Source organism: Paroedura picta, chromosome 5 (genome assembly GCF_049243985.1).
Source record: "Paroedura picta isolate Pp20150507F chromosome 5, Ppicta_v3.0, whole genome shotgun sequence".
Taxonomy (NCBI): Eukaryota; Metazoa; Chordata; class Lepidosauria; order Squamata; family Gekkonidae; genus Paroedura; species Paroedura picta.
The window spans coordinates 11,536,486-11,564,389 of record NC_135373.1 but is presented as its reverse complement, the minus strand read 5'-3'; the positions used below and the strand labels follow the sequence as shown (position 1 = coordinate 11,564,389).

General features: G+C 47.1%; 1 protein-coding gene across 10 annotated transcripts in view; it reads left to right on the top strand.

Moving 5' to 3' along the window:
- The window catches only part of BICRA (BRD4 interacting chromatin remodeling complex associated protein), a 151,146-nt gene that overhangs the window by 85,406 nt on the left and 37,836 nt on the right, over positions 1-27,904 (top strand). For 5 of the 10 annotated variants that reach the window (XM_077336491.1, XM_077336496.1, XM_077336490.1 and 2 more), the window contains 5 exons: positions 18,579-18,624; positions 20,835-20,877; positions 21,356-21,421; positions 22,233-24,233; positions 25,981-26,304. In XM_077336491.1, coding sequence (XP_077192606.1) covers positions 18,584-18,624; positions 20,835-20,877; positions 21,356-21,421; positions 22,233-24,233; positions 25,981-26,304 — 2,475 coding nt within the window. In that variant the 5' untranslated portion in view covers positions 18,579-18,583. Of the gene's footprint in view, positions 1-13,624; positions 13,643-18,578; positions 18,625-20,834; positions 20,878-21,355; positions 21,422-22,232; positions 24,234-25,980; positions 26,305-27,904 lie in introns of those variants that run through there. The other 5 variants (XM_077336494.1, XM_077336495.1, XM_077336499.1 and 2 more) reach the window with 3 other exon arrangements.

Below are 27,904 nucleotides of genomic sequence, written 5' to 3'. Positions count from 1 at the left end.
TAAGGGGAAATATTCAGTTGTGGGTAGCCACCTTTCTCCCCCAGAGATGTAAGACATCTTTGGGTGTTTTCGTTCCTCGGTTCAGGTAGGCAGGCTCACTTTTTTCCTCTTCCTGCTTCGTGCGTGGGCGTGCCTCTCTGCTCCAGTTCTTTCCTGCCTCTGAATCAGGAAGAGCATGTTTCTTCTAGCATCTCTAGCAGGCTTGTTTCTAACATCTTCTTTCCTAAATTTCTAATCTCTCCTTACCTTCTACCCTCCTTCACCACCACCACCACCACCCTGCACCCACTAGCACTTTCAGACCGTAGAGGCTACCTTGAATCTACGGCTTTCCGTGTTGATTTGGGAACCTCCACAACGGTTCTCCTAAGCTCTGAATCAACCTGGATGAAAATGGTGGCGAGGAGAGAGAAGGAGTTCCTCTTGGTGAAAGACTTCACCACACATGTCCTGAAGGGTAACAAGCAGCTCCCTGGGCCAGCAGGTGCGCCTTCCAAGGCCCTCCCGCGTCTGGTTGGAGCGCACAAGATGCGCGCCAAAAAGACAGCTGCAGTGGTGGCAGAGCACCTTCTCCACACCGAGGCCTCAGATGGCGGCAGCTATTTTAAAGATGGAGAAGGGGTCCAGTGGACTTCTGAGGCCATGGAGGCAATGGGTCATGGAGAGGGTACTGCCAATCAAGGAACAGTAAGGCCTGATGGGCAAGCTCTTTTGACTTCAGATTTGGTGAAGGCTATGAATAAGTCTATTGCTAATAGAGAGCCAGTTTGGTGTAGTGGTTAGGAGTGAGGACTTCTAATCTGGCATGCCAGGTTTGATTCTGCACTCCCCCACATGCAGCCAGCTGGGTGACCTTGGGCTCTCTACGGCACTGATAAAATTGTTCTGACCGGGCAGTGATATCAGTGCTCTCTCAGCCTCACCCACCCCACAGGGTGTCTGTTGTGGGCAGAGGAAAAGGAAGGCGACTGTAAGCCGCTTTGAGCCTCCTTCGGGTAGGGAAAAGCGGCATATAAGAACCAACTCTTCTTCTTCTTCTTCTTCTTCTTCTTCTTCTTCTTCTTCTTCTTCTTCTTCTTCTTCTTCTTCTTCTTCTAATCAGCTCAGATCTGTCTGGCATGCCCTGGGGGATAGGCACAGGGCCCGCTCTGACTCCTCACCTTCACCTCCCCCTTGAGCCTATTAATTAGATGCTTCCCACTCAAGGTGTTCATAGCCCACAAAGGCGGCGAGAAAGAGGAGCTATGCAGAAACTGAGTGGGGGCCAGAATTCTTCTTAGCCATCTAAAACAGTGGTTCTCAACCTTGGGGTCCAAACCCCAATTGGGGTTGCCTGGACCCTTCCTGGGGGCCGCCAGATTGATGGCCGCTGCGGCGGTGGCTAGCGGTGGTAAACAGAAGTAGTGGTAGCAGGTGGTGGCAGGCAGCAGCAAGAGGTGGCACAGAGTGGTGCTGCTGGCCCAGCAAGATGCATCCCATCTGCCTGTTCTGCCGCCAAGCCTCTCACTCAAGCCAGCCTCTCCAGAGGCTCCTCCGGGTGTAGTGGCCCCTCACCGCCCACCTACTGGCCGTTGCTCTGAAGCGCCCGTCACTCTGAAGTATCACTCTGAACGGCCTTCCTGTCGCTCTGAAGTGGCCGGAAAGTGGCGGCGGGTGGCAGCAGGCAGCAGGGAGTGGTGGTCGTGAGCGGATAAACCACGGCCGCCTCCACGCCGAGCCTCAGTGTTACGCGCCTGCATGCACAAACGCAAACGCACACACATGCTCGCGAGCACATGGAGACCACGGTGTCACCGCAGCAGTTGGGGTCGCCAAGACTAAGCGGTTGAGAACCCCTGATTTGAAAGATTCTTTAAAATGGAAGATTATTCTCCCCTACTAGACAAAACCCTGGCGGCCCTGGATTTAAAACCTGATCCCTTAAATCAGCAGTTCGCAAACTTTTTCAGGTTGTGGCCCGCTGCCAAGGGGTGGGGGAAGAGGGCAACCCGGGGCCCCGCGCATGCGTGGCAGCCCCAAGCATGTGCGGCAGCCCCGCACAAACATGCATGCGTGGACCTGCCTTAGATCAGTGGTCCCCACCCCCGGTCAGCGGCCCGCGGCCGGGCCGTGAGAGCCTCGGCAGCAGTCTGCGGCTCCCTCTCCCTGCTGCCCCGCAGCGAGAAGCTCGCCAGGCCACAAGCAAATTGTCCGCCAAAGCAGCCGATTAGCTTGCGGCCTGGCAAGCTTCTTACTGCTGGAGGGGGGAGGGAAGCAAGAGCGCCTGCACGCCGGCAGCACGAACGCGCATATGCGGACCTGCCACGCATGCATGTTCGTGTCCAATGGAGTGCAAACGCACACCTGCGGCAGTTGCGCACATGCAGGCATGCGCAGAGCCGCTGCACATGCATGTTTGCACCCCCGCCGGGTGCACAACAGATCCATGCATGTGCAACAGGTCCACGCATGCGCGTTTGCGCAGGTCCTGGGTTGCCCTCTCTTCCCACCCCTTGGTAGCGGTCCGCAACCGGGAAAAGGTTGCAGACTGCTGCCTTAGATGATCCTGCCTTAGATTAAACCTAAGCGCCTCAAGGGAAAGTCTGATTTCCATTTTATGCAAAACGTTATACGCTTTAGCCTGATTATGCAGAACACTTTTTTCAGGTACCAATTGTTGATGTGGCCCTGGTGGCGCTTCAAGCACCTGGACTCTTGTTAGAGGATGGAAAAGGCTCAGTCAAGGATTCCATGGAGAAACAAAATGGACTATGCCTTGCACAAGGTGCATGAGGCCTCTGCCATGGTGCTGAGGGCATACTCTATCACCTCGATAGTGATTGGAGCTACCATTGTCTGGTCAAGGATGATGGTCCAACTCCTAGGGTAGCGATCCCCAACCTGTGGGCTGCGGACCACATGTGGTCCGACTAATTGGAGGTGGGCCCCGAAGGATGCCTTCTCCCCCACCCCCCGGCCCTTTACTTCATCCCCCCAGCCCTTTACAACACACTTCATTGTTGTGACGTGTCTGTATCTTATTTTGAAGGGATGTTTAAACATTACCATAGCAATCAGAGAGCGCTAGAGCAGTGGTTGAGAGTAGAGGAGTAAACTACCCCCCCCCCCACTGGGCCTCAGTAAAAGGCGTTGAGTGGTCCCCGGCGTTGAGTGGTCCCCGGTGATAAAAAGGTTGGGGACCACTAGGGGACAAGGACAAGTGTCTTCTAGATCATAGAATCATAGAATCATAGAATCATAGAGTTGGAAGGGGCCATACAGGCCATCTAGTCCAGCCCCCTGCTCAACGCAGGATCAGCCCTAAGCATACTAAAGCATCCAAGAAAAGTGTGTATCCAACCTTTGCTTGAAATCTGCCAGTGAGGGGGAGTTCACCCCCTCCTTAGGCAGCCTATTCCACTGCTGAACTACTCTGACTGTGAAAATTTTTTTCCTGATGCCTAACCTATATCGTTGTACTTGAAGTTTAAACCCATTACTGCGTGTCCTCTCCTGCGCAGCCAACAGAAACAGCATCCTGCCCTCCTCCAAATGACAACCTTTGAAATACTTAAAGAGGGATATCATGTCCCCTCTCATCCTCCTTTTATCCAGGCTGAACATTCCCTAGTCCCTCAACCTATCTTCATAGGGCTTGGTCCCTTGGCCCGACCCCAGATCATCTTTGTCGCTCTCCTCTGTACCCTTTCAATTTTATCTGCGTCCTTCTTGAAGTGAGGCCTCCAGAACTGCACACAGTACTCCAGGTGTGGTCTGATCAGTGCCGTATACAATGGGACTATGACATCTTGTGATTTTGATGTGATGCCCCTGTTGATACAGCCCAAAATGACATTTGCCTTTTTTACCACTGCATCACACTGCCTGCTCATATTTAGCTTACAATCCACAAGTACCCCAAGGTCTCGTTCACACACAGTGTTACCTAGAAGCATATCCCTCATCCAGTAGGCATGCTTTTCATTTTTCTGACCCAGATGCACAACTTTATACTTATCTTTATTAAATTACATCTTGTTCTCATTTGCCCATTTTTCGATTGTGTTCAGATCTCGTTAAACTCTGTCTCTATCTTCTGGAGTATTTGCAAGTCCTCCCAATTTGGTGTCATCTGCAACCTTGATGAGTAGTCCCTCTACCCCCTCATTAATAAATATGTTAAAAAGTACCGGGCCGAGCACCGAGCCCTGAGGTACCCCGCTACTCACCTCTCTCCAATATGATGAAACACCATTGACAACAACTCTTTGAGTGCGGTTCTCTAACCAATTCCTTATCCACTTAACTATCTGAAAATCCAGAGTGCAGTCCTTCAACTTATCCATCAGAACATCATGGGGAACCTTGTCAAAAGCTTTACTAAAATCCAAGTAAATGACATCAACCGAATTTCCACGATCCAGCAAACCTGTTACTTGGTCAAAAAAGGTAACCAGGTTTGTCTTGCAGGACCTGTTGGAGACAAATCCATGCTGACTTCCTTGGATCACCAAATTGTCCTCCAGATGTTTGCAGATCGCTCCCTTTAATATCTGTTCCATTATCTTCCCCACAACAGAGGTCAGACTCACTGGTCTGTAGTTTCCCAGGTCATCCTTCCTCCCTTTTTTGAAGATCGGAATAACGTTTGCTCTCTTCCAGTCCTCCGGGACATCTCCAGTCCTTAAAGAGGTCCCGAAGATGATGGACAAGGGCTGTGCAAGTTCTCTGGAAAGTTCTTTGAGCACTCTCAGGTGCATTTCATCCGGCCCAGGGGATTTGAACTCATCCAGTGCAGCTCAATGCCTCTCGACAACCTCTCTAACCATGTTAACCTGCCACCCAGACACTATTCTTTGGCTACGGCCATCTCTTTGGCTACGGCCCTAAACACTTTGACCTGTGGGAAAAAACAGATGTAACATAGGTACTAAGCCTTTCTGCTTTCTCTGCATCTTCCGTTAGAGTTTGTCCATCCACACCCAACAGTGGGCCTATTGCCTCCTTTACTTTACTTTTGCTCCTCACATAACTGAAAAATCTTTTCTTGTTACAATGGGCTTCCCTGGCCAATCTTAGCTCACTCTCAGCTTTGGCCTTTCTGATGATTGATCTACAGTGCCTAGTAACCTGTAGGTACTCTTCTTTAGAGCTCTGTCCTTCCCTCCATTTCCTGAATATTTTCCTTTTCTTTCTTAGTTCCTCTTGAAGTTCTCTGTTCATCCAAATAGGCTTCTTAGAGCTCCTGCAGTGTTTTTGTCTTTCTGTGTTAGTCATTGATTGAGCATGGAATAGCTCTTGTTTGAGTAGCGCCCACCCTTCACATGCTCCCTTCCCTTCCAGCATTCTCATCCATGGTATGACACTCATCATGTCTCTGAGTTTATTAAAGTTTGCCCTACGAAAATCCAACATCTGCGTCTGGATACAAGCTTCCTTGGCTCCCCATCTCAAAAGGAATTCTATGAGGACATGGTCCCCCTAGGAAACCCCCAAGGTCCCCACCTCCTTCACCTCATCCACCATGTCAGGATCACTGCCTGTTCCTGCCATAAGTTGACATGAGATTCTCCATGTTTGTTTGCTTGGCCTTTTGTCTTTCTGTTCCTTTCTGTTCCTGGGGGCCCCTTGTACCCAAGGCCCGTATATTATGCTTGCATGCCTGAAATCAAAACTATTTTGTTGCATCCTGCTATCTCAGGGAGCTGTGAATTATTTGTCTTTTGAACCCGCCGGCTGGGTCTGGCTTTTGTAACCATAACATCTTATCTTGTCCGGAGGCGACCAAGGGCGTGTGAGAAGTATCACTATGTTTTATGGCACCTGGTGCCTCATCTCCCCCTCCTCTGGGAACTTTCAAGTTTTGGGCGGGAGAACACTATTGATAAGGGGAGGCAAATGTGAACTCAGGCAGATTTGACTTTCTTAGCTTAGGTGTATGAAGTAACTTCTCAATAAACGCTTTCTTTATTAAAGAAGCTTGTTGTGAGTTCTTGCAACGCTTGACACACCAACCCTTGCCTGTTGGTCAGTATTAAATCCATGCTGACTTCCTTGGATCACCAAATTGTCCTCCAGATGTTTGCAGATCACTCCCTTTAATATCTGTTCCATTATCTTCCCCACAACAGAGGTCAGACTCACTGGTCTGTAGTTTCCCTGGTCATCCTTCCTCCCTTTTTTGAAGATCGGAATAACGTTTGCTCTCTTCCAGTCCTCCGGGACATCTCCAGTCCTTAAAGAGGTCCCAAAGATGATGGATGGGTTTTGCAAGTTCTCCGGAAAGTTCTTTAAACACTCTCGGGTGCATTTCATCCAGCCCAGGGGATTTGAACTCATCCAGTCCAGCTAAATGCCTGTCGACAACCTCTCTGTCCATGTCAACCTGCCACCCAGACATTATCCCTTTGACTCTTGCCTGTTGGTCAGTATTAAGTCCAGTATGGATGAACCTCTTGTGGGTTCATCTACCATTTGATAAATGAAATTGTCAGCCAGGTAGGTCAGAAAGTTGCATGACTGAGGATGCTTCGCAGAGTTTGTTTCCCAGCACACATCTGGGAAATTGAAGTCACCCATGATGACAAGGTCCTGCCGCTTGGATATTTTCTCAAGCTGCTCACAAAGTGCAGCGTCCACTTCCTCTCGTTGTTCAGGCGGTCGGTAGCAGACACCAACCACCACACTGTTTGTTTTCCCCTCGCTTATTTTCACCCAGATGCTTTCCACTGTAAATATGCTCTCCTTCACTAGAACCTCCTGGCAGGTAAGCCCTTTCCTCACATATAGTGCCACTCCTCCACCTCTTTGATCTATTCTGTTTTTTCTGAACAGTTCATATCCATCCACCATTACATTCCAGTTATGAGAATCATTCCACCAAGTTTCTGTGATGCCTACTAGATCATACCTTTCCATCAGTATGAGAAGTTCCAGCTCTTCCTTCTTATTGCCCATGCTTTGGGCGTTAGTATAAAGACATCTGAATCCTTTTACTTTTGGTTCCCTCTGAGCTGGCCTTGCCGGTTGGGCTGCCCCCGATCGTTCTCCTTCCTCACACTGCCTATTTTGATCGTCTCCTTCCCCCTGTGGTTTCAGTTTAAAGCTCTCCTGATGAATCTCCCCAGGTTCCTGCCAAACACATTCTTCCCCAGTTTTGATAAGTGCAGTCCATCAGGTGCTAGTAGGCCTTCCTCAAGAAAGCCTATCCCATGGTCCCAGAAACCAAATCTCTCCTGCCGGCACCAACTACGCAACCACTGATTCACCTCTGTTATCTTCCTCTCCCGACGCATTCCTCTTTCCTTGACAGGCAAGATTGAAGAGAATACCACTTGTGCCCCCATTTGCTTGAGCTTCCTCCCCAGATCTTGATAGTCTTTTTTAATAGGAGCGATGATATTCAGGGACATGTCAGTCGTTCCCACATGGACCATCACAAATGGGTAGCGATCCGTAGATTTGAGGAGTTTGGGCAGCCGTTCTGAAACTCTTTAATTTTCGTCCCTGGCAAGCAACACACCTCTTAGGTTAGGGTGTCTGACCCAGCCACATGGCGATCCATTCCTCTTAGCAGGGAGTCGCCAATTACCAGTACTCTCCTCTTTTTTTTTCTCAACTCCATTTCCTTCTGTCCCCGTGGCCTCTTCCATTTGTCTTAGACTTTTTTTTGGGACCTCTTCCCTTGTTGACCCTTGCACCTCCTCTGCAAGGGCCTGAAATCTATTCTGGAGCTCCAAAGGCCCTGAGAACTGTCTCGCCATTGAGTCTTTTTCCGAACTGTCTGCAGAGGCTCCATAGTGAGGTCAATCTCCTTATCCTCTTCAGGACTGGTTGTATCCTCTGTATTCCGAGTTGCACGGCTCTGGTCTATGAACTCCTCCCATTTCTTACTTTGGTTCAGAGTAATAATGCTGTTTTCTAATCCCCTAATCCTTTCCTCCAAAAGTCTTACCAGCTTAGACGGTGCAAGCAGAATGCCGTAGGGTAACGATCCCCAACCTGTGGGCCGTGAACCACATGTGGTCCTTCAACTAATTGGAGGTGGGCCCCGAAGGATGCCTTCTCCCCCCCCCCCCGGCCCTTTACTTCATCCCCCCCCCAGCCCTTTACAACACACTTTATTGTTGTGGCGTGTCTGTATCTTATTTTGAAGGGATGTTTAAACATGACCATAGCGATCAGAGAGCGTTAGGGCAGTGGTTGAGAGTAGAGGAGTAAACTACCCCCCCCACTGGGCCTCAGTAAAAGGCGTTGAGTGGTCCCCGGTGAGTGGTCCCCGGCGTTGAGTGGTCCCCGGTGATAAAAAGGTTGGGGACCACTGCCGTAGGGGGTTTCCTTTGCTGCAGATGTAACTCTTGATGCTGCAGTCATCAATGCAGAAACATTGCTTCTTCAGCAGTTCATAGTGTCCTTTGGCTGATGGCCTGGTAGGCTGATGTCAGGTTCATAGTCACAGCATAGGAAGTCCATAGTCACAGCATGCCCATTCCAAGGGGAAAAACTTTTTGGAGAATGCCTGGATAAGGTGCTTAACTGACTCCAAGAAGAAGAAAAGGGCCATGCCGAAATTCATAAGAAATATGATCAGAGACCGTACCCTAACTTCTCCAACTAGTCCCTTCTAGCAGTGCATCATTCTCCAAAAGTAGACAGGATAGGGTTATCCTGGTCAACATAGTCCTTCAGGAGAGGCAGTTTCAGCCAGCAGTTCTACAAGAGCCAACACTTTGACAAGGCTGACTGGGACACCAGTCTGACTGGGACACCAAACAATCTACAGATTGACTACGCCAGGGACCTGGTGGGGGAAGGTTGCTTCTTTTTGCTCAAGTGTGGTCAGAGAGGAACCATGACAAATGGGCCCTCGAAGTAGTCTCAAAGGGCTACTCCATAGAGTTTCAGTACCCTTTTCCCACAATGTTTCTACAGTCCCCATTGAGCAATTATCCCAAAAAGTGACAAAGGATGCTGACATATTCCATCTACTTCAAATAAGAGGCATAGAAAAGGTAGAAACTTCGGAACAGGGCCAAGGTCTCTACTCCCATCTTTTTCACGGTTCCCAAATGGAATGATGACTGGAGAGCAATCTTAGATTTAAAACGATTGAACAAGGCTTCAGGGCAACAAAATTCCGAATGGAAATGCTCCGTTCCATTACAGAGGCTATTCAAGAAGGGGAATACCTCATATCCATAGACCTGAAAGAAGCTTATCTGCACGTGTCTATGAATCTGTTGCACAGGCGATTTATAACATTTTGCATGAGAAGTCAACACTTCCAGTTCCGCGCCCTCCCATTCAGACTGTCCTTGGCTCCCTGAGTTTTCTCCAAGGTTCTCATAAACCCAATTGTCATCTTAAGGAACCTCAAAGTTCATGTCCGTCCATTTTTAGATAAGGGCTCAATCTTTGGAGGCGGCGATTTCCAATGCAAACATAGTGGTCCAGACTCTCAAGGAGAGTATTTAGAAGACGGTGCAGGTTTCCCGATCTTCACTTCGCATCAGAGATATCCTGGCATGCCTTCAGGATGGCCTGGATCAAGGTTTGAAGGCTGCCACGGTATGACAGCAGATGGCAGCTATCTCCACGATTTTCTCCAAGATTCAAGGCTGTCACACCACCCACATGTTACACAGTTATTGAAAGGTGCATCTCTTTTGGGGCCCCCGCTCCAACACTGGTTCCCAACTTGGAAGCTTAATCTGATGCTCAATGCTTTAACAAAGAAACCTTTCAAACCAATAACAGAGATAGACATAAAGTTCCTGAGGATGAAGGTTCTCTTCTTGGTGGTGGGTATCTCAGCTCGAAAAGTTGGTGAGCTGGGTACATTATCTTTGAACCGGAAGTTGTGTACCTTTCATAGAGATAAGGTTACACTTTGCCTGGATCTTCATTCCTAAGATCTATTCTACTTTTCACAGACTACAGGAGATCTATTTGCGAACCTTTTGCCAGGAACCATAGCATCATCTAGAAACTCTGGCAAGCCCATGATATTCACAGGGCCTTGAAGGCTTTTTTGATAAGGACAGCCAAGTTCAGAAAAACAGAATTTATATTTATACCCCCCTTCAAGGATCGCTGCCTTGCCATGGCAAGGGGGCTTGCGTAGCTCAGTGAAGCTATGAGCTATGCCGTGCAGGGCCACCCAAGACGGACAGATCATAGCAGAGAGCTCTGACAAAAGGTGATCCACTGGAGAAGGAAATGGCAAACCACTCCAGTATCTTTGCCATGAAAACCCAATGGACAAGTTCAAAAGGCAAAACGATATGACGCTGGAAGATGAGCCCCTCAGGTCGGAAGGTGTCCAATATGCTACTGGGGATGAGCAGACGGCTAGTACGAGTAGCGCCAGAATGAATGAAGCGACTGGACCAAAGCCAAAAGGATGCTCAGTTGTGTAAGTAACTGGTGGCGAAAGGACAGTCCAATGCTGTAAATATTTTTATTCCATAGGAACCTGGAACGTCAGATCCATGAATCAAGGCAAGCTGGATGTGGTTAAACAAGAGATGACAAGACTGAACATCGACAATTTAGGAATCAGTGGACAAAAATGGACAGGAATGGGTGAATTTAATTCAGATGACCATCAGGTATACTACTGTGGATAAGAATCTCGCAGAAAAAATAATCATAATCAATAAGAGAGTAGGAAAAGCAGTTTTGGGATACAATCCCCAAAATGACGGAATGCTCTCAGTTCAAATCCAAGGCAAACCATTCAACATCACAGTAATCCAGGTCTATGCCCCAACCACTGCTGCTGAAGAGGATGAAGTTGACCAGTTCTATGAAGCCCCGCAACAGCTTCTAGAAGCAACGCCAAACAATGATGTTCTTATCATCATGGAGGATTGGAATGCTAAAGTAGGAAACCAAAAGATAACCGGGATAACAGGCAAGTTTGGCCTTGGAGTACAAAATGAAGCAGGGCACAGGTTGGTAAAATTTTGTCAAGAGAATACAATGGTCATAGCAAACACTCTTTCTCAACAACAACCCAAGAGACGACTCTACACATCACCAGACGGTCAACACAGAAATCAGATTGACTATGTGCTCTGCAGCCAAAGATGGAGAAGTTCTATACAGTCAGTAAAAACAAGACCAGGAGCTGATTGTGGTTCAGATCATTAGCTTCTTGTTGCAAAATTTAGGCTTAAATTAAAGAAAGTAGGGAAAAGCACTAGGCCACTCAGATATGAACTAAATCATATCCCTGACGAATATACAGTAGAGGTGACAAATAGATTTAAGGAATTAGATCTGATAGACAGAGTGCCTGAAGAAATATAGACGGAGGTTCGCAACATTGTACAAGAGGTAGCAACTAAAACCATCCCAAAGAAAAAGAAATGCAAGAAATCAAAATGGCTGTCTGAGGAAGCTTTACAAATAGCTAAGGAGAGAAGGGAAGTGAAAGGCAAGGGAGAAAGAGAAAGATACACCCAATTGAATGCATAATTCCAGAGAAAAGCTAGAAGATATAAGAATGGCTTCTTAAATGAACAGTGCAAACAAATAGAAGAAAACAATAGAATGGGGAGTACCAGAGATCTTTTCAAGAAAATTGGAGATATGAAGAGAACGTTTCATGCAAAGATGGGTATGATAAGGGACCAAAATGGTAGGGACCTCACAGAAGCAGAAGAGATTTTAAAAGGTGGCAAAATTATACAGAAGAACTATACAAGAGTGAGCTTAACATCCCTGATAACCACAATGGGGTAGTTACTGACCTGGAGCCAGACATCCTGGAATGTGAAGTCAAATGGGCCTTAGGAAGTCTGAGCAACAATAAAGCTAGTGGTGGTGACAGCATTCCAGTTGAACTATTCAAAATCTTAAAAGATGATACAGTAAAAGTGCTACACTCAATAGGCCAGAAAATTTGGAAAACTCAAAAGTGGCCACAGGATTGGAAAAGGTCAGTTTACATTCCAATCCCAAAGAAGGGCAATGCCAAAGAATGTTCAAACTACCGCACCATTGCACTAATTTCTCATGCTAGCAAAGTTATGCTCAAAATTTTACAAGCTAGGCTCCAGCAATATGTGGACCGAGAACTTCCAGAAATACATTCAGGATTTCGAAGAGGCAGAGGAACTAGAGATCAAATTGCCAACATACGCTGGATCATGGAGAAAGCTAGGGAGTTCCAGAAGAACATCTACTTCTGCTACATTGACTATGCTAAAGCCTTTGATTGTGTGGAGCATAACAAATTGTGGCAAGTTCTTAAAGAGATGGGAATACCAGAGCATCTTATTTGTCTCTTGAGAAACTTATATGCAGGTCAAGAAGCAACAGTGAGAACTGAACATGGAATCACTTATTGGTTCACAATTGAGAAAGGAGTTCGGCAAGGCTGTATACTGTCGCCTTGCCTATTTAACTTCATGAGAAAGGCGGGATTAGAGGAGTCACAAATTGGGATCATGATTGCAGGGAGAAATATCAACAACCTCAGATATGCAGATGATACCACTCTAATGGCAGAAAGTGAAGAGGAACTAAAGAGCCTGTTGATGCGGGTGAAGGAGGAGAGTGCAAAAGTTGGCTTGAAACTCAACATCAAGAAAACAAAGATCATGACATCCGGCCCTCTCAATTCCTGGCAAATAGATGGGGAAGAAATGGAGATAGTGACAGATTTTATTTTCCTGGGGATGGGGACTGCAGCAAAGAAATTAAAAGACTCTTGCTCCTGGGGAGGAAAGCTATGGCAAATCTAGACAGCATCCTAAAAAGCAGAGACATCACCCTGCCAACAAAAGTGCGTTTAGTCAAGGCTATGGTATTCCCAGTTGCAATGTATGGCTGCGAATGTTGGACCATAAGGAAGGCCGAGCGTCAAAGAATTGAGGCTTTTGAACTCTGGTGCTGGAGAAGACTCTTGCGAGTCCCTTGGACTTCAAGGCGAACAAACCGGTCAGTCCTAGAGGAGATCAGCCCTGACTGCTCCTTAGAAGGCCAGATCCTGAAGATGAAACTGAAATACGTTGGCCACCTCATGAGAAGGAAGGACTCCCTGGAGAAGTGCCTAATGCTGGGAGCGATCGAGGGCAAAAGAAGAAGGGGACGACAGAGAATGAGGTGGCTGGATGGAGTCACTGAAGCAGTTGGTGCAAACTTAAATGGACTCCGGGGAATGGTAGAGGACAGGAAAGCCTGGAGGATCATTGTCCATGGGGTCGCGATGGGTCGGACACGACTTCGCACTTAACAACAAAAGAATTTGCTTCACCAAATAAGAGGTCTAAAATGCCCAAGTCATCAATAAGTAGGTGCCTGAAGGACTGGGGTGGAAGCTTACAAAGCTTCGGGATCTTGGCACACAGTATAGCTATGACAGTGGCTTAAACCAAGTTTTGATGTAGGAAATTTTCCAGGCTGCTACTTGGTCCTCAGTATCTACCTTCACAAAGCATTATAAGGTGGACTTCTTTCGCTCCACAGATATTGCCTTTGGCAGAGCAGTGCTTCAAGAGGTTATTTCTGCATAAGCAATTCCCAGCCGGGGGACACTGTTCAGGGAGGTCCCAAAGATGTCTTCCATCTCTGAGGGAGAACAACCAATGGTCTTAACTGTGAAGGAGTCCTTCTCCCCAGAGGTATAGGAAGACTTCATCCGTCCCTAGAAGTTGTAAGTTTTTTCTTATCCGACTGTTAGCCTGTTAGCATTTTTTTATGTTTATGTTCCTTTTCCTATCTTCGTATTCTGATGATTAGTAGGTTAACTAAAATTCATGGATGGGTGAAATGCCTAGCACAGTGTTGGAAGTATCATACTGGAGCAGAGAGGCATGCCTACACAAGAAGAGTTAAAAAGTGAGCTTGCCTCCCTGAACCAAGGAATGAAAACACCCAAAGATATCTTCCTATACCTCTGTGGAGAAGGACCTCTCACAGGTAAGACCACTGGTTGTTTCTTTGGCCAAGCATGCCACAAACCAGGTCCAACATGTGAGGCATTGTATACTATAGAACATACTTACCATTACTGGAACATGGGGTGGGCCTCCTTTGAGTGCATGAAATACATAATTTTTCTGGGAGGGAGAGTATCTTGAGACAAGTGGAACTTTTTTTTCCTTATTAGCCAAAGACACAGGTGGGTGGGATGCCTTTTTGCAGAGGAGCCTCATTGATGCATTGAAGGCTTTCCTTGTACCACCAGCCTGGTTTGAGGGGAAGCTGCTGCTTTCTTGGTGTGTAATTTTAAGAAGAGTTTGAGAATCCATATTGTGTCCTGCTTTCTGAAACTGGGATCCATGGACCTTTATGCACAACAGCTGGTTTCCTATGAGCAATTGTGAGCTAGGATCTGTGCACAGTGTGCTGTAGAAAAGCAAGCGGAGCAGAGGCTCAGGCGGTGGTGACGTCCCTCGGAAAAAGACTACGCCCCCCCCCGGGCCTCAGTAAAACTGTCAAGCGTTGACCGGTCCCTGGTGATGAAAAGGTTGGGAACCATTGCTATACAAGAATAAAAAAGAATGAAGAACCTTTTATTTCATTTATTCTGTATAATTTTACTACATCTATAGTAGCCTTGGGATAGATTTTTTCTCTTGTAATGTAGAGGATGGAGCAGAGTTCTCTCTTGCCCCATAGGAACCGACCAGAACCAATGGGATGAAATTAATTCAAAAGAAATTCTGTCTAAACATCCGGAAGAAGTTCCTGACAGAACGGTTTCTCGGTGGAACAGGCTTCCTCGGAAGGTGGTGGGTTCTCCATCTTTGGAAATGTTTAAACAGAGGCTGGCCATCTGATGGAGAGGCTGATTCTGTGAAGATTCAAGGGGATGGCAGGTTACAGTGGCTGAGCGATAGTGTCCTGCATAGTGCAGGGGATTCGAGTAGATGACCTAGGAGGTCTCTTCCAACTCTGTGATTCTATGAGTTGGTTTCTTTGTACCCTGCTCTTTAGTACCCAAAGGATTCTCAAAAGTAGCTTATAATCGCTTTCCCTTCCACTCCCTGCAACAGACACTCTGGAGGTAGGTGTGTCTCAGAGAGCTCTGAGAGAACTGGGACTGGCCCACGGTCACTCAGCTAGCTGCATGTGGAGGAAGAATGGGGAATCAAACCTAGTTCTCCAGCTTAGAGGCTGCCATTTTTAACCTCTACACCATGCTGGCACTCATGGGTTGTTCCTGTCAAGGAATTGTTCCTGTTGTTCCTGTCAAGGAATCCTCAGGGCTCTATTTGGTTTCTGGATTTTGACCCATGTGAAAACCTGTCTAGTGTGAGTGAGGGCATAAGGTAAGTGAATTGCTGGTGCTCTTCAGTGACTTTTAGCACCTGAAATATCAACCTATCCTTTCACATTTAGTAAACACAGAGAAATGGAGGTAGTGACGTCACAACAATATATGTTGTATATGCCTGACGAAGAGTGCTTGCACTCAAAAGCTCACGCCTTGAATACATCTTTGTTGGTCTTAAGGGTGCTACAGAACTCTGATTTTATTGTGCTACTTCAGACCAACACAGCTACTCATTTGAATCTATGTATACGTAAGTGGGTTTAATAGAATGTGTTTAAGAGAATACTTTATCTTTTTTCTTCTTTCTCTCGCACTTTCACCAAGTAAGAAATCTGTCTTTCAACTCCACTGGAACATGGAGATTTGTATTTTTGTTGGCTTCCTGTCTTGTATCCAGTCAGCGTTGTTCAAATGCAGTGTTGTCCCAGCAATGCTGTTATGTGTTTACAGCCGTTTCCATTAGGGAGCTACCATGTGGTCACTGCGCAGCCTGGAGAGTATGTTTGCTATGCGAAGGCTTTTTTGGACGCCTGCCTTTTTTAATCTTCTAGTCTGTTTGTAGAAAACTGCAAGGGTTTTAGCTCTGGAAAGCAAACTGTTGCATACTTTTCAGAAATCTTCACAGAAGAATGGGGATGATTGGGTTTTTATGGGGAGACCCAAGAGGGCCCTTCTGGAATGCTGGAAGGACAGTGCACACTATCTTTAACCCGCTCCTAGTGGAGCAGATTAAATAATCGGTTAAGGCCTCTGAAGGTGGGCCCTGTCCGTGATGAGGAAGGGTGCCCATAGGCCCCTTCCCCAGGACTGACACTTGGAGGGCCCAATTGGCAGGCGCGCAGTGTCAGTCCAGTGGCAAGGGACCAATCGCCGACGCCCGCTGCCACACCTGCGGCCCCGGGCCCTACCCCGCCGCCGGCCGCCCAGCACAGCCTACCACCCTCCAGCGCCGCCCTGAGTGCTTTGACACCGACAGGCTGCTGCCTGCTGCCGCGCTTGCGGCCCCGGCCCATGCCCCGCCACCCTGCTCCCGGCCCTGCCTCCCACCCGGCCTCCCACCCTCCAGTGCCGCCCCCAAGTGCCTCGCCGACTACCTATCGGCCCACCAAACCTCTTGGACACGACCAGGTAGGCTGCGCTGCTGGACCCCGCCGCCCAGCCCGAGCTGCCCCAGCCCCAGCGCGCCTCCTCAGCCCCGCTAGCGCCCACTACATTAAGCTTGCAGCGGGCTTATTTACTAGTATATATATATAGCTATAAAGCAATATTATGCCTGCCCGTGGCCTTTTTAAGTATTCTATTATTTCTTTCTTATCTCCTTAGCCTGTCTATAAGCTAAGATGAATTCAGCCAGTATGAATTAAGGTTCCTTCATTTTACTGGATCTCTAATGCATACTTTGGAAGTGGGCCCTTAAGAAGAAGAAGAAGAGTTGGTTCTTATATGCTGCTTATCTCTTTCCAAAGGAGTCTCAAAGCAGCTTACAATCACCTTCCCTTTCCTCTCCCCACAACAGACACCCTGTGAGGTAGGTGAGGCTGAGAGAGCCCTAATATTACTGCTTGGTCAGAATAGCTTTATCGCTGCTGTGGTGAGGCCAAGGTCATCCAGTTGGCTGCAGTTGGGGTAGTGCAGAATCGAACCTGGCTCGCCAGATTAGAAGTCCACACTCCTAACCACTACACCAAGCTGGCTCTCAGAATCAAGGAAGAATAAAGAATTAAGGCAGAATCAAGAAGAGTTTGGTTCTTAGTTATATCTGCACCGGGAATCTAAGGTCGACCACCCCCTAGTGGGGCTGGGAGAACTCCAGGAATTACAGCAGTCAGTTGTCCTGGAGAAATGGCTGCTTTTTCGCATGGAGGCTATGATACTAGAATAGCCAAACTGTGGCAGGGGCTCATGGTAATAGTAGTCTATGGACATTTGAAGAGCCACAGTTTGGCCACCTTTGCATTACATCTTATTATGGTCCATCCTCTCGTCTCCTCAACCTTTCTCAGACTTCTCCCCCTAAATCTCCAGGACTTTCCCAGCACCAGAGTTGCTGCCAGCATCTTTTATTTTATTTTTATTTCTGATGTTAAAAATTTTTGCATGTGTGGCCAGATCTGGGCATTGACCAAGGGGCCAAGGTCAGCAAAGGGAAAGCAGTTCATTTTTGCTCAGGATATCCAAACCAGACTGAGGCAACCTGAGACAATTCTCCAGGTCTCTTCCTGGGCTAAATCTGCACAGAGCTTTTATTCCAATCCCAGGTCGATTCAGTCCCTGCCATTTCCACTTAATGAGATTTCCATTTTGATTTTGTCCGATTTAAATTTTCCCTCTGCAACAAGCATGATTGATCTGGAGTAAGCCTACCTCTATCTTGCAATATCCTAGAGTGGATATAACCCTCAATATTTGAAGAATTGGATTGAGAAAGCATGCGGAGCTCTGTCTGCTTCAAATTTGTTCCTGAACTCCATGGTAGAGAAGCCCTGATTGGCCAGGGCGTCAGTTCCTGGTTTCCAGGATTTAAAGGGGAAGTCCTAACTTGCCCTAAAGGGGAAGCCCTATCTTTTCTCAGCAGAAGCTCCAGAAGCCTAAACTTCTCTCAGTAGAAATTTGCCTGTTAGTTTTTTTCTCCCTGCTGTCTCCAGTCCTCCCCCTCCCTCGATTAAGAAAAGAAAGAAAGAGGCTCCTGCTGTGTTTGGCTTCCCCCTCCCCGTATGAGCTTCCTTAACCACGTGCAGAACACTTTTCTGTTTCAACGGGGAGGAGGGGGAGAGAAAGACGCGCGTTCAAATCTGGATTCAGCAGGATCCACAACGGAATAAACAAAGAAGTGCAGATTCAGCCCTGGTTTTGGTGGCTCTTTGAAGGTATTTTGTGTGAGAAAGTCAGAGTCTGAAGAAGAAGAAGAGTTGGTTCTTATATGCCACTTTTCTCTACCCAAAGCAGGCTCAAAGCTGCTTACAGTCGCCTTCCCTTTCCTCTCCCCACAACAGACACCCTGTGAGGTGGGTGAGTCTGGGAGAGCCCTGATATCACTGCTCGTTCAGAACAGTTTTATCAGTGCTGTGGCGAGCCCAAGGTCACCCAGCTGGCTGCATGTGGGGGAGTGCAGAATCGAACCTGGCATGTCAGATTAAAAGTCCGCACTCCTAACCACTACACCAAACTTGTTCTCTGTGAATAGGGTCGTGAATAGGGGTTTAAACGTGTAGTTGAGTGCAGGTTGGATGTGGGTGGGGTATTTCACTAATGTATTATGTGCCCATGGTACTATCCTGGTGAAAATGTAATTTCCTACCTCTTCTTTCAGTTGACATGGATGATGAAGATGGCCGATGCTTGCTAGATGTAATTTGGTAAGTAAATTCTCTCCCTGGGAATTGTATTTTCTCAAGTATCAGATATTAACCTTTTTATCCAGGCTTGGTGCAGAGTCTTGAAATCCGTCTAAAAGACCCCTGTCCCTGACACTTGTGCTTGCCGTAGTGAACTTTGCTCTGAAGTGAATATACACAGTGTTTGGCTTTTGCTTTATCTTTGTTTTGTGGTGGCTCAGAACCAAAGGCTTTCTTCTTATATCTGGCAACAGGAGAGAGAACTGTTGTGGAAAGTAAGGAGCCCTGGGTAGGTTTTGCCAAAATCAGATAAAGGCTTACATAATATTGAGCATGAAAATATCAGACTCATGAGGGTTTTTAAATCTCTTCTGAAAAGAACAAAGATAAACTTTTGCTTATCTTTGTGATCAAAACAAAGAAGGAAAAAAAAAACTGTTTTGGTGATGGAAGAAACACCACAAAAATACTATCATGTGCTTTGGTGGGTCCTGGAGATCTCCCAGAATTACAACTGATCTTCCGACTACAGAGATCAATTCCCCTGGAGAAAACTGCTATTATTTGGCGGCGCGGAGGCCTGTAAGGTAGTTTTCCTTCCTAAAGTTCTTCCCCTCCCAAACTCCCCCTTTCACAGCCTCCACCCTCCAAATCTGGTATTTTCCAACTCAGAGTTGGCAATCCAATTGAGTCCCTAAAAGGACAACAATGCATACAATAAAATAATATTTAAAAACCCACAAAACTATGGTGTAAAATATTTTGCCCCCCTCTCCCAGTCCACCGGAAGTTCGCTGTCCCTCCAAAAACAATGAAGTTTAATTAAGTTGTGACCCACCTTTCCCATCACTTTCAGCAGATCCTAAGTTGTGTATCCAGAAGAGCAAAACTGACGTGTTAAATTAAGATGATCCCATTTTTATTTATCCTTAGCATTAAGCAAAATTTCAAGTGTTGGCTCTATTTGCTACATGTGTGATTAAAATGTTTTTGTGTGTTCACATTGGGAATACAAAGGTTCTGAAACTCCCTTTTTCTTTTCAGGGGACAGCTCACTAAAATAAGTGGGGTGGAGGGAGGAATGTTCTTTTTCTTCTAGCATTCAGGCCCCAAACTTGTGTGACTACTTTGTGCACCCAAGGGACTATGGATCTCATGTTGCACAGCAGTGCTTCTCTCCTCAGGCATCTAAGAAGCTCTGAGGAAACTCTGCAAGTAAATCTTGATATTGCACAAGACCTTGTGTCTTGGCAGCTTTCTCATTTGTTTTTTTAACTAGGTAGACAAGCAACTTTGGAGTTGAAATCAGTTCCTCCCTATATCCATAACCAATGGGAGACCCGCAGGATTTGACTTGCCACATAAAGTGTGGAAGGCAGCTAACAGAATACGAACAAGCTGTGGCAATTGTGCAGACCTGATGGTTAAACAGGGCAAAATACCGGGTCCCGGATGCAATTGTAGTGCAGCCCACCAAACTGTTTTCCATCTGTCACAGGAAAGTGAGCATCATGCTTTCCAGGAAGACGCGAAGAGCTCTTTGCCTTCTCCCTGGCTGCAGTTGAGTGGATTGAAAACTTAAGATAATAGTATATTGAGGGATTGCCCAATCTGTCTGCATAACTGTTGTACCTACTTCTCTAGTTATTTTATATTATGAGATGCTTCCTGTGTGTAACTCTGTCATATGATAAACAGATCTGGGTTTGCAATAATACATTTTTGGATTCCAGTTTGTAACATTTATTTTTATTTAATAAATTAATTTTTTAATACTTAAATTTATATACCGCCGATTCCTGACATAGACCTCCTTCTTTAAATTTTATATATAAATATATAGAATCATAGAATCATAGAGTTGGAAGGGGCCATACAGGCCATCTAGTCCAACCCCCTGCTCAACGCAGGATCAGCCCAAAGCGTCCTAAAGCATCCAAGAAAAGTATGCATATATGTATGTGTATGTATGTATCTAACGTTTTCTTGAATCAAATCAAATAGAATAATAATTCCTGTGTGTAGATATTTTGATCAATAAAACGTTAATCAACTCTCTGGAAAGTATAAACTGGTTTTGGACACTGAAATCGTGCTGATAATGAAGAAGCGGTTAGATGCGCTTGCCATTCCTGATAATTGATTAGTAACTTATGTTCTGCTACATGTTTTTAAAGCCCTGCGTATTCTTCTTAAAATAATGTCCCTGTATTGATTTTTCCCCTCCCCAGTGATCCTCAGGCCTTGAACGATTTTTTACATGGATCCGAAAAGGTGAGGAGTTGGTCTTGTGTGTTGTCCTTTTTAATGCTTAAGTTGATGCATGTTTGATTAACAAATGAAAATGCCTCCTTGAAATGCTTCTGGCTTGTGTGTCTAAGTGGGAAGCACTGAGAGAGAACGGGGTGGGTGGTGGGATGTTAATCCTAGAAGCAGGGAATTGGGGAAAGGCCTCCACAAGTTTGCCTGAGAATTATTTGCATATTTTCCAGTCTGCCGTCAAATCAGCCATCTAAGGCAAATTATCTGCTTCCTGATAGGGGGGAAACCATCAGTTCCACCAGCACAATTGGGAATTAATTATTTCACAATTCGCTAAAGAAATCTAGTGCCTACTGAGAAGAAATGCCCTGGTCGGTGGATAATGTGACATTTGGTCTCCCTTTCATTTCATCCTTGACTTCCTGAACACTGTCAACCCTTCAAATTTACATTCACACAGTAATTTTTTAAAAAATCTTTTCAATTACAGATTGACAGTGATGATCTCCTGGACAACACAGGAGATGCAGCCAGTGCCTTCTTTGAAGGTGCTGGGGTACGTATCTTTCCCCCTGCATCATTTTCAAAGTGTGGTTTATATTCATTCAAGAGACATAATGTCTTGTCTTTGCAAATTTTAGACATTTAAAAAAAATTTACACTCCATGCATGACAAAGATAGATTGGATGCTGTCTAACATAGCCAGGATAGAAAGCAGGCATGGCAAGCAGACAATGCAGACGCAAAGAAGGGCATTCCAGGTGATGTTAACACCTGAGATCTACACATACACACACCGTCCAAAAATAATTAAGATGCTGAAAAGGGACATGAAGCAATGTGCAGGCCCTGATTCTGGCACCCTTGCTAAACAGAAAAGAATGCGGAGGGTGCACTGAAGATGCTTTATGAATAGACAGGCAAAGCAAGGGGCCGTATTGGTTAATGTCAGCTTTGGAAATCACTACATTTTCTTTTAATGGTCTCGTTCATACACAGTGTTACCTAGAAGCGTATCCCCATCAGTTGTAATTTTGAACCCTAACAAAACATTCAAGGTTGGAGGGGGGTGGGGAAATCCTCAGTAGAATTCGGAATTCACAGGGTAAGGTGTATGCATTTTACTGATGAATATTAAGATTAAATCTAATTAAGAAAATGGTATTTGTGTTTCACAAACAGCTGCAGCATGTTTTAACCTATGTCACAGGGATAGAGGCAAACTCCAGACGAAAGATGCAGTTCCACAGCATTAACTAAAAATAACAAGCTATTAAATGCAGGAATATCTAAGAACTCTTCCTTCGTTTCACTGAAATGTATAACTTTTGTTCTCCCTGTCTCTGTCCAATCTTCACTCTTATAGCTGCATGTACAAGAATCCTCTGGCAACCATCTGAATGCCGAACAGAACCAGCCCACGACAAGCGTTGACTTAGACTTCTTGGAAGATGACATCCTGGGTTCACCTTCAGGGGGCGGGGCCAACCTGCAGAATTCGGACCAACCCTGCGACATCCTCCAGCAGAGTTTGCAGGAGGCAAACATCACAGAGCAGACTCTGGAGGCTGAGGCAGAGCTGGACCTAGGCTCTTTCCAGCTTCCTACGCTCCAGCCGGTGGTCCACACCGCCTCTGATGGCACCCCACAAATCTTCTCTAGTGGGGCTGACCTCATTGGGCTGCAGCAGCCAGCAGTCCTCACCCACCAAGCGCTAGTGCAGCAGTCAGTGGGGGCAGACGTGGTCAACAAAGCCATCAGTGTGCAACCTTTTCTCCAGCAGGTTGGCCTGGGGAACGTTACCATTCAGCCCATCTCCAACCTTCAAGGCTTGCCCAATGGGAGCCCCAGCGGGACACTGGGCATTGGGCAGATTCAAGTTGTTGGCCAGCAAGTGATGGCAATCAACCAACCAGCTCAGCAGATCATCACAAAGCAAGTTCAGCCTTCCCAGGTGACTACCATGCCTGTTGGGAGTTATATCACCCAGTCAGCACCAGAGCAGCAGCAGGTCACTCTTGCCTCGTCTGGGGTGTCTCCCCAGAATGCGGGCCTCGTCATCCAGAAGAATCTCCCAGCTGTGGCCACAACAACATTGAATGGAAGCTCCATGTTCGGGAGCATGTCTGCCACTCAAGGCTCTCAGCCACTCACCGTTACATCCAATTTAAGCAGCCCGCTGGTACAGGCCCAGAACGTGATCATCCACCGGACGCCCACACCAATCCAGCCCAAGCCTACAGGAGTCCTCCAGCAGAAGGTGTACCAGATCACCCCCAAGCCATTTGGCCCCAACAATCCCACCCTCACCATCCAGAATGAGGCTGCGCTACAGCAGCAGAAAGCCCAGCAGAACCTGAACTTCATGGCAGGCAAGCCCGGGCAGAATGTGGTGTTGTCTGCCTTCCCACCGGGGCTGCCAGCCAACATGTTCAAGCAGCCCCCGCCACAGCAGCAGGCCCTCAGCAAGCCCATGAGTGTCCACTTGCTGAACCAAGGGAGCAGCATTGTCATCCCTGCCCAGCATGTCCCCCAGGCCATGCTGCAGGGACAGAACCAGTTCCTTCTTCCAGGGCAGCTCACAGGTGCGTCCACAGTCCAGATCCCCCAGCAGCTCTCAGCATTGCAGGCCAACATGGGAGGCCAGATCTTAACCACCTCCCATCCTAGTGGACAAACCCATATCATCACTAGCCAAGGGCCTGGTGGGCAGCTCATAACAAATCAGGCACTGCCTGCCCAAATCCTCACCAATCAGAACCTGGCAAGCCAGCTCAATTTGGGGCAGGTGCTGACATCGCAGAATGCCCATGGCACTGCCCACATCCTTTCTGCTCCTATCCAGCTGCAGCCCGGGCAAGTCGGCCAGCCAGCGCTCTTCCAGATGCCTGTGTCTTTGGCCGGCAGCTTGACAACTCAGAGCCAGCCGACGGTCGCAGCCTCCTTGGCCAGCAGTGCCATCAGTCAAACTAGCCAGACTGTTATTCAGGGGGTCACCCTACCAAACCAAGTGGCTATGTTAAACACTGCTGAGAACCTCAACCAAACCGTCACCATCCAAGCACCAGTCAGTGCCAGTAGCCAAAGCCCTGGTCTCATTCAGCCACAGTCAGCTTCCAATGCTGGCTTGCTGCCGAGCAGCGACCAGGCCAGCATATTGACCGTCCAGTCCTCCACCCAGCCCTCGGCTCCTCCCCAGCTCCAGTTGAATGTGCAGCAACAAACTCCACCTCCGCCTCAGCAGCCAGCTGTGACTGCCCAGCCCAGCCCTAACCTGGTAGCATCTAGTCCAGAAAAGATTATTTTGGGCCAGGCAGCAGCTGGAACCATCATCTCCCAGGATTCCATGCAGATGTTCCTGCAACAGGCAAGTGGAAGGGGGAATCTTAGAAGGCTGGTTAGTCTTGCTCATGTGATTGCTTCTCTCTGTAGTGAAGACTGCAATAAACATTATTGGCTTCGGAACAATTGTCCTTTCAGCATCTTTGGATGGATGGTTCTAGACTTGGTTGTTAAGCAGTAGCCATCCTTTTTTTAAAATGTAATTTTTAAAATAGGGATCTTAGTAATCACAGTAGACATTAGCTGCAAAGTGCATTAACTTGTTAAGGGGAAGCATCAATGAAGAAGTCAAGGAAGAAGTGTGGCTGTGACTAGGGATGGGCATGAACCAAAGCACAAACCACATTTTCTCATGAAAATGTCCCAGTTCAGAACTTTGGAAACTTTGTCTGGGCTGATAACCATTTTAGGCTGACAGCAGATGAGTGTGTGGGCCCTGCCATCAGCCCAAAATAGCTGCAAGTACTTTCTGCATGCTGGATCACTTCCTTTCCTTTTGGGTAGGGTGTATGTGTGATCCAGTACACTGAAAAGGCTTGCCTGACAGCAGGACCCACATGCAAGCCAATTTACCCCCCCCCCCCTGCCGCCACTTCTAAGCCTGACCCAAGCAAAACACCCTGAACCCAACCAGTATTTTCTGGTTCATGCCCATCCATAGTCATGACTACTGTGCCACCTTTTCTTTTAAAAGGTGAGTTTCTAGTCCTCATTTGAAAATCTTTAAACTGTCTGCTAAAACACTAACCACTATGATAATTTTTCAAGGGGAGAATTTAAATGTGCTCTTGCAACTCAGGGGTTCATTTTTTCCCCTCTCCATCTTACCCCACAATCTTGCTCCATTTTCCAAAACTGATCTGCAACCCTCCTAACTCAGTTTTTGACTGAGCAGTGGGAGCTGTCTTCTAGAGTCCCTCAACTTTGCAAGTGATAGGCGAGGGAAGAAAGTTGCAGGATTCAAAATTTTAGATTGTGGAACAGGGGCCAGTGGGAATGGGAGGTTTCAGACCTCTGACTCCATTTCCTATGGTAAGAGGAGTTTTTAATCTGGGTCAGATCTGCACAGTTTGTTGTTTGCAGGAGGGCAGATGAGTGCTTGGCCACGGGGACACCCAGCAGAGGCCACCAGAATGAGCACAAGGATCAGTCTGTAGCCAGAAAGCTCACTATTCAGACGGCCTCAGGCCTCTTTGAGGGTGAGGTACCTGTCACATAGCTTTCTTTTACTGTGACTTTCATATATATTACAAAAGAAGATCCTTTTACATTGGAACTAAAAGAGGAAAGAGAATAAAATTCCATTTAGACTCCGTACAAAAGTTGACCCCCTCCTACAGCTGTCAACCTCCAGGTTGTGCCTGGAGACCTTCTTGTATTACAGTTGATCTCCAGATGACAGAGATCAGTTCCCCTGTATAAAATGGCAGCTTTGGTAGGTGGACACTGTGGCATTATACTCTGCCAAGGTCCCTTCCCTCCCAGCCCTCTGCCCTCCACAGGCTCCACTCCTCAAAAAAAATCTCAAGGTGTTTCCCACACTGTAGTTGGCAGACCTACATAACTATTTTCTGTACCTTTTGTGGGAGGAACAGCTCTGAGAGTGGAATATTTGGTGTTGTTTCTGAGGCTACATCAGTGCTAGAAGCTTTCTGCACTGAGGGGAAGGACATACACACTGTGTGAGTGGAGAAGCAGCCTTGGTGGTGGATGGGGAAGGTGGGTAAGTTGACACCAATGTGGTCCATGCTTAAATCTCTTGGAAATTTCAGAAGGATCGGAGTCAGCAGCAGCAGCAGCAGCAGCAGCAGCAGCCATTTTATTCGTCAGCTCTGAAAACGCAGCCGGAGAGTGGTCTGGCCGAGCCCACAATACCTCCCCACCTGCCAGTGCCTCTGCCCATCTACAGCATAGCCACCACCACCCTCAGCACCACCAGCAGTGTCCCGGCCTCAGTGATAGTGAGCAGCAGCGTAGGTGCCACCCTGCAGCAGCCTGCCAGCCGAGAGCACAGCCAGAGCCACAACCTGCCACCGGCGGATTCCAAAGTACCTCAGTACTCTGCTGGCCCTGCCCAGCAGGCACTGGCTTGCCAGGTAGCACCTTGCCCATTTGCAAACCCACACACATCCCACCCGCTTCAGCCTGTCCCTTCTGACTCGCTCACTCCTCTCCTGTCTAATACGTCTCCAGCCATTCTTCTCAGGTTTTCCCTTCAGCTGCTTTGCTTTCTCCTGCACGCTCTCTGTGCAGAAACACAAAAGGGGTTATGGTGGAGAATATTAGCCTCTCATTTAGGTTTGCTGCTTGCATTCTTACACACTTCAAAACTTGGGGTATGCAATTTCTCTTTCTCGCTATTTTTTGGTTCGAGTCTGTTGAGGCCAAAAAGGTTTTGAGATTCCTTTAAAAATCCTGGACCCCAATACTGGTAAATATTCAGATTTGGGATTTTTCAGAAATTCCAACATTTTGGTGGTCCAATAGACCCAAATTTTAAAAAACACCAAAGAGGTGGGAAGCTAAAAACTGCTGAAAGGCAGCTCAGCTGGGCCTGCTTTGAGCATTGCCTTTAAACTGCTTTCACAGAGCCTACCAAGGAGCCATTCCTGTAGGGGAGAGTAGCCTGGTTGTGCCAGTATATATCCGGGATTTTTCAGGGATTTTTTTCCAGCTGTCCTGAAAACCCAGATACATTTCAAAAGCTAAAATATACCCAAAAATATCGATGACATGTTTCCTGGGTATATGTTTGGTTCAGGTAAACTTGGATGCACTTCCCTATTCAAAGCAAAGGTGTTGGTGGGAGAAATGATCTGTCTAAAAATGTTAGAAGTATCCCTCTTGTGGTAAGTGGTGAACAACACAAGAGAGGAAGAAAGGAGGGGGGAGGCATTGGTGCCTTTTGCTACCTGGCTAGCAACCAGCAAGAACAGTAGCACCCACTCGTAGAATTGCCAGTTCAGTTTAGTTTTTTTTCCAGACAGTGTCTTTAGCAATAAACCGGCATGCTCAAATTAAGCAGGTGAAGTTTTTCTTCCCCTGGAATGGAGATTAAGTGACAAGGGAACTCCAGTCTGCCAAATTCCCATGTTCCAATCTAAAGACAGCAGCATAGGCTCAGGAGGAAGACCCCCCTCCCCATAGAAGGTGGGAGGGGGAGACTAGGGAAACCTACCCACTAGCTAATATACTGATTTACCCTTTGAAATACCAGTGCAGTTTCAGGAGGCAGCCAGCTTGACCCTGGATACCCAGAGCCAAAACAGACATCCCCAAATGGCACACTGAGACATAAAAATAGCATAGCAATTTATTTTCTGTGTAAAGGTAAAGGTAAAGGTATCCCCTGTGCAAGCACCGAGTCATGTCTGACCCTTGGGGTGACGCCCTCCAGCGTTTTCATGGCAGACTCAATACGGGGTGGTTTGCCAGTGCCTTCCCCATTTTCTGTGAGGCTAGAACAAAAAGGGGGGTGGGTGGAGAAAATCAAGTCACTAGTTTTGTAAAAAATAACTTTGTTTTACACGATCTGCGTCAACACATAACATGCACGCAAGCACACATTTTAGTGCCTTACATAGATAAAGTTTTCCAGGATTCTCAAGTTCGTTTGGGGTATTTTGCCACCAAGGGTCAGCCAATTTATGGACACCCCCCCAGGGGGGGTTAAGGCAAGGGAGGTTCAGAGGTGCT